This window comes from Pithys albifrons, chromosome 6 (assembly GCF_047495875.1).
Source record: "Pithys albifrons albifrons isolate INPA30051 chromosome 6, PitAlb_v1, whole genome shotgun sequence".
In the NCBI taxonomy this organism is placed as follows: domain Eukaryota; kingdom Metazoa; phylum Chordata; class Aves; order Passeriformes; family Thamnophilidae; genus Pithys; species Pithys albifrons.
Genome location: NC_092463.1, coordinates 61907518 through 61915139, shown reverse-complemented (window position 1 = coordinate 61915139; position 7622 = coordinate 61907518). Strand labels below are relative to the sequence as shown.

Here is a 7622-nt window from a genome sequence, read left to right as displayed (position 1 = left end):
TCCCTACAGGATGGTGTATCCTGTGGATTCAGATACACTGTCACAGATCAAGCACTCTCACAAACCATAAAGGCTGTTGGTGAAACAGCTGGGGAGGAGGATTCCTGTAATGGGAAACTCCAGGGGCCATGGAACTGCATCCCAGGAATACAAACTGCAGCAGTGGAGGGGCTGGGAGTGCCAGAGGGGGTCCCAGTGCCATGTTCAGAGCACCCCAAAATGCTCACAGTTGTCCCCAGGTGCCATCAGGGAAGGGATAAGGACGGGGACAAAATAGGAACAGGGAAAGACGGGGGGGAAAGAAGGAGGGGGAGAAAAAAGGGTGTTAAAAAGGGGGCCAAGGGAAGAAGGGAAAAACAAAGAGGGTAAAAAAAGACACTGGAAAGAATAGGATAAAGGATGGATGGATGGATGGATGGATGGATGGATGGATGGATGGATGGAAAGAAGGAAAGGGGACATAAAAGGGGACAAGGAAAGGGACAAGGAATGAAGGGGGTAAAGAAAGAAAAAGGAATTACAGTAAAGAAAAAGAAAAAAGAGGGCAAAGAACAGGTAAAGAATGAAACAAGGAAAGAGAGGGGCAATGAGGGGGCAAAGAAAGGAGAGGGGAAAGGGGTAAGGAAAAGGATAAAGGGGACAAGGAAAGAGCGAAAAAAGTGATAAAGAAGGGGACAAGGAAATCAGGCCCGGGGTTCTTCCCGCCCTTTCTGGGACGGTCGGAGGGGCGGTCTTTTCCGTCCCCATCCTCAGTCTCGAGGAATCGAAACCAACACCTTTGGTGAGACCGCCCCCCAATGCCGCCTCCTCCTGGACCGCGCCGTTTCCCGGAGCCCCCGCAGGTGCGCACAGTCGCCGGTATGTCGCTGTCGGTGCCGCCGTACGAGATGATGCCGACGGCGATGGACAAGGAGGAGCAGACCCAGGGCACGACGGTGCTGATGGAGGAGGAGCAGCCGCCCCCCCGAGACCACCTAGCCTGGTCCCTTTGCAGCACCCTGTACGGCAACGTCTTGTGCCTCGGGTTACTGGCGTTCATCTTCTCCGTAAAGGTGCAGGACTTGGGGGGACCGGGGGTTGGGAGGGAGGCGAGGGAGCCAAGGGGACCCCACTGAGCCCCTGACCCCAGGGAGACCCATGGAGCCCACAGAGCCTAAATCCGGGGGTGTCCAGTGGACCCCACAAACCCCAGACTAGATGGTACCCCATGGACCCCACAGAGCCCCCTCTCCATGGAGTCCTGGCCCCACAGAGCCCCCATGGACCCCAAAGACCCTGCTCTCTATGGACTCCTGGCCACACAGAGCCCCCATGGACCCCACAGAGCCCCCTCTCTGTGGAGTCCTGGCCCCACAGAGCCCCCATGGACCCCACAGAACCCCCTCTCCATGGAGTCCTGGCCCCACAGAGCCCCCATGGACCCCACAGAACCCCCTCTCCATGGAGTCCTGGCCCCACAGAGCCCCCATGGACCCCACAGAGCCCCCTCTCCATGGAGTCCTGGTCCCACAGAGTCCTGGGGTACCTCTTGTATTTTAGGGGAATTCAGTCTAGTGTGGCACCTCCAGCACCTCTCACATCTGCCTGCAGCCTTGAGCCCCTTGGGGCTGCCCCCTCCAGCCCCACTGACTGTCCCCTCTGCCTCCCCCCAGTCCAGAGACCGCAAAATGCTGGGTGACCGCAGCGGGGCACTGAGCTACGGGTCCACAGCCAAGTACCTGAACATCGCGGCCTTGGTGATCAACATCATCATCGTCATCATCGTCATCACTGTTGTTGCCGTGGTCCTCAGCTATGCACACCAAGCATATCGCGAACCCCCCACCTTTCACTATGGGTAGTGCGTTCCCCCCAGTGCCTTCCAGGAGCTCCCCTCACCCCTTGGGGTCAGGGGGTGCCCTCCACGTGCCCCCTTGGGGCCCACTGGGATCTTGTCCCTGCTTTCCTCACCGCTCAAAACTGTTGAGCCCTTGCTGATGCTGGAAGTGCCTGGGGATGGACACTGCTCAGGTGGGAGCTGAGCAGCCCCAAAATGGCTGTATCCTGCTTGCTGCTTTGATCTGGGTTTGGAGCCCCAGCTGCCTCAAAACAATCCCCAGCAAGAGCACCTTGTTTGGAGAAAACCAGGTTCAAATAAAGGTTTCTTTTACTTTTGCCCCAGCTCTGTTTTTTTGTTAGCAGGAAGTGGTTCAGGGTCCCCTCCACCTCTGCTTGGCTGAATGAGAAACATGAGCCCATGAGATGTGCCTGGGGTGGGTGGAAAATTGTTTCTTATCACAGGAACAATGCATAAAGACACGCAAGGACACACAAGGCTCCATGAACCCAGATACTGCACCCACAGGGGATGTGAAGTTCTTTTAAGTGTCACCCCGAGGTGACCTCATCTGTGCCAACATGGCACTGGGAGCACCCCAGTCCTCACCAGCTCTCAGGGAGGGTGAGAGCAAGCCAGGCTCAGGGCAAGCTGGATTTGGGTGGGCAGGATGCGCAAAGGGCTTGAGTCAGATAAACTGGAATGCGACTGCGGGGCAGCAGGAAGGGAGAGGCTCCCAGAATGAAGGGTATGTGAGTGCTGCAGCTCCATCCCAAATCTGCCAACTCTTGGGGCTGGATTCCACGACCCTCCCCTGCAGTGAGGCACATTGGAATACTAGTATGGCTCACAAACAGAAGCCTGGCTGTCCTGGGAACAGCTGCCCACCTGCCTCCAATGGGAAGCAGGGAATGAACTCCGTATCTCGCTTTGTGGGCAATGCGTAGCTTTTCCTTTCACTATTAAACTCATTATCTCACCACACCAGTTTCCCCACATTTACTTTCCCAATTTCCTCCACACCCTGCGGGGGGGTGGAGCTGTGGCCAGTGGAAGCCTCGCTAAGCACCAGCCATCCCTGTCCCCTTGCTGGTAGAGCTGGCAGGGAAGCAGGCAGTAATCCTCACACCTCTGGGCTGCTGCACGTGTCACTCGCTGCCTGCCTTCGACACCATCCGGAGTGACCCAGCCAGGGACCACGGGAAACCCTGGCCAAAGCCCATCTGGCAGAGCTTCAGCTATGCAGCTGTCCTGGCTTCCCCCTTCCCCTTCATGCTCCTTGCCCTCAGCAAGCCCCAGTCCTTGGAGCTGGGGCCCCGCAAGGATGGGAACAAAACCCTGATTTTGCCTCTCCCCAAGAACATTGGGCTCCTGCCAAGACACTGCATTTGTAAGATGTCAGAAATCCCACTCACAAACACAGTGAGTATTTATTGCAGGATTGCTGGTGCTGAGCCCTCAGTGAATCATTTTTTCCACCGTTTGTTCCCACAAAACACAGGCTCCTTGCTGCAAGTGGGTATCTGCTCCCTGTCCGGCCCCAGCCTTGGCCTGCCTGACCCCCAGCACATCCAATGAGAACTTGCAACAACAAAGGCCATTGCTCCAAGATTCCCTCTACCTCCTTCTCGCTGTTTTTATCAATAGTTTCCAGCACAAATCTAAAGTGCAGCCCCATACAAGCCAACGTGGAAAAAAGTGACCCTTTCCCAGCCACAACCAGCCACAACCAAAACCTTCCTTCCACCTGTCACCACCCTGGGCTGCCATGAAGAGCTCCCTCCAGTCCATCTGCTCCAACCCTAAAGTCTCCTCAAATACTCCTGGAGTCCCCAAAGGCCCCATAACTCCCCTTAGATTCTCTAAGGTTTCCCAGAGTCCCCTTGGAGTCCTCAAAGTCTCTTTTAATCCCCTCAAACTCCCCAAGCTCCTTTGCATTCCCCCAAGCCCCCTCAAGTCCCCTTGGAGTCCCCAAAGTCCCCTCAAATCACCTTGAAGTCCCCAAAGTCACTTGAGTCCCCTCAGAGTCCATAAGGTCCCCTGGAATCCTCAAAGTATCTTTAAATCCTCTCAAACTCCCCAAGCTCCCCTGCATTCCCCCAAGCCCCCTCAAGTCCCCTTGGAGTCCCCAAAGTCCCCTTGAATCACCCTGAAGTCCCCAGAGTCACCTGAGTCCCCTCGGAGTCCATAAGGTCCCCTGGCATTCCCTTGGAATTCTCAAAGTCTCTTTAAATCCCCTCAAACTCCCCAAGCTCCCCTGCATTCCCCCAAGTCCCCTCAAGGCCCCTTGGAATCTGCAAAGTCACCCTGAATCTCCTCGGAGTCCACAAGGTCTCCCGGAATTCTCTTGAAGTCCCAAAGTATCTACGAATCCCCTCAAAGACCCCAAGCCTCGCTGGATTCCCCCAGGTATCCTCAGAGCCCCCAGGGTCCCTTGGAGACCTCCCAAGTCCCCTCAGAGTCCCCAAAATCTGCTCGAAGTCCCTTCAGAGCCACCAAGTCCCCTTAAGCCCCCCTGAATCCCCAGAGCTGCCCTGCACCTCCAGCCCATGCGGGGTGGGGGTCTCGTGTCGCCCCCACCCCCTGGGTGGGGCAGTGCGGGGCTGGTCCCCCGCCCTAGGCACGCTCCGTTCCCGTTCCAGGCATTCATTTCCGGTCATGGAGCCCCGGCAGACGGACGTGTCCATCCCCCTGCAGTCCCCCGGGTGGGGGTCGGCTGTCCCCGGCCCCCGGCCCGACCCGCCGCCCCGGGACTATTTGCTCTGGTCGCTGTTCAATGTGCTGCTGTGCTCGGCGCTGGGCTGGCTGGGCTGCCTCGGCTTCCCCCCGCTCGTTTACTCCATCAAGGTAAGGAGGGCGACTGAGGATCCCCGCCCGATACCCCAGATCTACCTCTGATCGGCCCCGGGACCCTCAAACCCAGCCCTAGCCAGCTACTCTCAGGACTCCGCGACTGAGCCTGGCATGGGACCCCTGGCTCGTCCCAACCTCCCCCTTCCCGACCCAACCCATCCCGGCATCCCCAACACATCCCGAAGCTCTTCCTGACTCTGGACCCCTCAGCCCAGCCCAGGAACCCCGCCATGTCCCGACCCCCTTCCTGACTGGGAAGCCCCCAATCCTGCCCAACAGGAACCTTTCCTTAGGACCCCCCAGTCCAGTTCCTCCCGATTCAGCCCTCCCTGGACACCCTCCTGGTCCCCCACGATGTCTCCCCCCTGCTCTGCCCTATCCACCCCAAACTCCTTTCCCATCTCGGGACCACCAGATTCAATCTCCTATCCTGGACCCCAGGATCTGCTCTCCCATCCCCAAAATTCCAGTTCCACTCCACGCTGAGACCAACAATGCTCTGTGCCCCCCCTCAAGCCTGCGCTCCCCGACTGCCACCAGTGGTAGGGGAACAGGCAGTGCCCTGTGGCTTCACTCCCTGCCCTGGGTGACATTCCTGGGGCCACAGCACAACCTTGCAGCCATCCCTGGGCCGAATTGGGCCCTCAATCATTTCTCTAAGCCCCCCGTTTGCCCCCCAGGCTCGTGATTGCAAGTTGCTGGGGGACCTGGAGGGTGCTCAGCGTCATGGCTCCCGTGCCAGGGTGGCGAACATCATCTGCTCCGTGCTGGTATCCCTCGCCTGGGTGGCCTTCATCATCATCGCCATTGTCGTCTTCCTCAGCAGACTCAGGGGCCCCTGACAGTCACCTGGACCACACCTGTGAGGGGCCTATTCCCCTCCTTCCATCCCCCAAATGCACCCGCTTGAGGTGTGGGGGTGAAGGGGTGAACCCCATCCCCTCACTGCTGTCCCCCTGGTGTCCCCGCACAGCATCGGGAGGGGATGGGGTGGCTGGGCTGGGGGGGTGGAGAGCAGCCCCCCCCTCTTGCACTTCCTGGCACCTGTGTCACAGCTGTCAGTCCGTGCTGTCACCAATAAAGCTCGTCCTGCCAAACTCCCTCGTTGTCACCTCATTCATCGCGGTACAGAGAAAAAGATCCTTGCACATCTTCATGGCACTCTCTTCCTCTTCCTCCTTCACCTCCTCGCCCTGCCTCCATCCCGCCTCAGGGCAGAGTACTTCCAGTCCAAATCCCGGGGAAGTTCCTTCCCAACATCTCAGAGAAGGCAGAAGAAGACCCTTCGTGATTTTTGGCTGCCCACACACCCTGCGGCTCCATCTCCCCACACTGCTAGAGAGTCCCATGGGTGCCCCTCTTCCACCTTTCTGAATTAACTTCCCATTTCATCCATCCGGGTGCTGCCAAGGAGGGATCTGGCCTGCCCATTCACCTGGAGGGATGGGTTGGGAGGTACTGGTGCCAGCCATTGCCATGGGGGTCCTGGCACCAGGGGTCTGTCTCAGGGTCACCCTCATGCAGTGTTGGAATAGCTCCATGGCTCCATCTCCATGCACTCACCACACTGGAGCCATCCATGTTCCTCATCACAGGGGCAAGCCTGGCTATAAAAAGCCTTCCCAGGCTTGCCATCCCAGTGTTTCTCCCAGCTCCCAGCCTGGCCTGTTGGACAACCACATCCCACAGGGCTGTAATTTCCCAGGTTTATATTTAGTGAAGCGGCACTATATAAGGGGTGCCCAGCCGTGTTCCCCCCAGGCTGCCAGAGCGGCGGGTGCCCCTCTCTGTGGCCATGGACACCTCGTACCCACGGGAGGATGAGTGGCCCCCCAAGCGGAGGCCACCCTCTGCTGCCTCCCCACCCCGGGACCACCTCGTCTGGGCCATCTTCAACACCCTCTACATGAACTTCTGCTGCCTGGGCTTCGTGGCACTCGCCTTTGCTGTCAAGGTACAGGCACCCGGGGGCCTCCAGGAATCCCTCCCCATCTGGATGCCATGGGAGGGATTGCTGAGGAGGCACGGAGCACCTGGGATAACTCCTGGGTGGGCTGGGGTGGGCTGGGGACAGAGCCCAACACCCTCTAGAGGCAGGTGACAGCAGCACCTGGTGAATCCTCCCTGCTATTCCTGTCATCTATGACAGAGGTTGTGGAACCCCCTCAGATAACCACAGGCCCGTCTACCCTCCAAGGACCAGCTGCTTCATCCTAGGAAGTGCCGTGGGGGCCATGATGGCCCCAGCACCCCTTCAACCCTCTGACAGGAGCAGCCCCAGCTAGATTGGACTGTTGAGGAAAGATGGGGGCAAGCAGGAGTAAGGAGCCAGTGAGGTTCCGGAGGAAGCAGGAGGGAAAATCCTAGTGCCAGCTGAACTGGGCCAGGACAGAAAGATGGGGGCAAGCAGGGGCTGGTGCCAGTAAGGCTCAGGAAGGAGCAGCAGGGAAAATCCCAGAGGAAAAGGAAACGGGGCCAGAGGAGAGCAGGAGCATGCAGAGCAGGGGTAGCCTGGGATGGATAGAGATGGATAAATTGCGGTCTGCAAGGGTGCCAAAGCCCTGGAGCGAGGCTGGGAGAGGCATGAGATGGGAGCTGCAGAAAGGGGGCTGCAGGAAGGGGCCTGAGGGAAAGGGGTCTGTCCTGTTGCAGGCACGGGACCGGAAGGTGTCTGGGGATGTGGAAGCTGCTCGGCACTTCAGCTCCAAGGCGCGGTGCTACAATGCCCTGGCCACGGCAGGCAGTGTGGTGCTGCCACTCCTGCTCATCGCCCTCGTTGTCACCGGCGTCATCCACCTCTCCAAGCTCGCCCAGGAGTCCGTCGGCTTCTTCACTTACCAGTTCAGTGGGACCGATGACGAGGACCAGTGACTGGGGGCTGAAGGGCTTGTGGAACCTCCTTCACATCGCTGGTGGTGCCCCCAAAAGGCCACCACCCCTCTCTGCCACCCCA

At 58.6% G+C, this 7622-nt stretch overlaps 3 protein-coding genes across 3 annotated transcripts; all 3 read left to right on the top strand.

Annotated features, from left to right (window-relative positions):
* The first annotated feature begins 860 nt into the window (after window positions 1–860).
* LOC139673755 (dispanin subfamily A member 2b-like) lies at window positions 861–2154 on the top strand. The gene is made up of 2 exons (XM_071559564.1): window positions 861–1052; window positions 1653–2154. The coding sequence occupies exons 1-2, from the start codon at window positions 861–863 to the stop codon at window positions 1839–1841; spliced, it is 381 nt and encodes a 126-aa protein (XP_071415665.1). The 3' UTR covers window positions 1842–2154.
* Window positions 2155–4463: 2309 nt separating this feature from the next.
* Window positions 4464–5757, top strand: LOC139673754 (interferon-induced transmembrane protein 5-like). Its single transcript, XM_071559563.1, has 2 exons — window positions 4464–4663; window positions 5350–5757. The coding sequence occupies exons 1-2, from the start codon at window positions 4475–4477 to the stop codon at window positions 5509–5511; spliced, it is 351 nt and encodes a 116-aa protein (XP_071415664.1). The 5' UTR covers window positions 4464–4474; the 3' UTR covers window positions 5512–5757.
* A 707-nt stretch (window positions 5758–6464) lies between these two features.
* Window positions 6465–7622, top strand: LOC139673752 (interferon-induced transmembrane protein 5-like). Its single transcript, XM_071559562.1, has 2 exons — window positions 6465–6623; window positions 7322–7622. Exons 1-2 carry the CDS (start codon window positions 6465–6467, stop codon window positions 7538–7540), a joined length of 378 nt encoding a protein of 125 aa, XP_071415663.1. The 3' UTR covers window positions 7541–7622.

Excerpts from the sequence above, each read along its gene's own strand:
- LOC139673752 (XM_071559562.1), top strand. The coding sequence starts at position 6,465 with ATGGACACCTCGTACCCACGGGAGGATGAGTGGCCCCCCAAGCGGAGG. Across the intron at positions 6,624-7,321 it reads CACTCGCCTTTGCTGTCAAG|GCACGGGACCGGAAGGTGTC; the intron begins GTACAGGCACCC and ends GTCCTGTTGCAG.
- LOC139673754 (XM_071559563.1), top strand. The coding sequence starts at position 4,475 with ATGGAGCCCCGGCAGACGGACGTGTCCATCCCCCTGCAGTCCCCCGGG. Across the intron at positions 4,664-5,349 it reads CGCTCGTTTACTCCATCAAG|GCTCGTGATTGCAAGTTGCT; the intron begins GTAAGGAGGGCG and ends TTTGCCCCCCAG.
- LOC139673755 (XM_071559564.1), top strand. The coding sequence starts at position 861 with ATGTCGCTGTCGGTGCCGCCGTACGAGATGATGCCGACGGCGATGGAC. Across the intron at positions 1,053-1,652 it reads CGTTCATCTTCTCCGTAAAG|TCCAGAGACCGCAAAATGCT; the intron begins GTGCAGGACTTG and ends GCCTCCCCCCAG.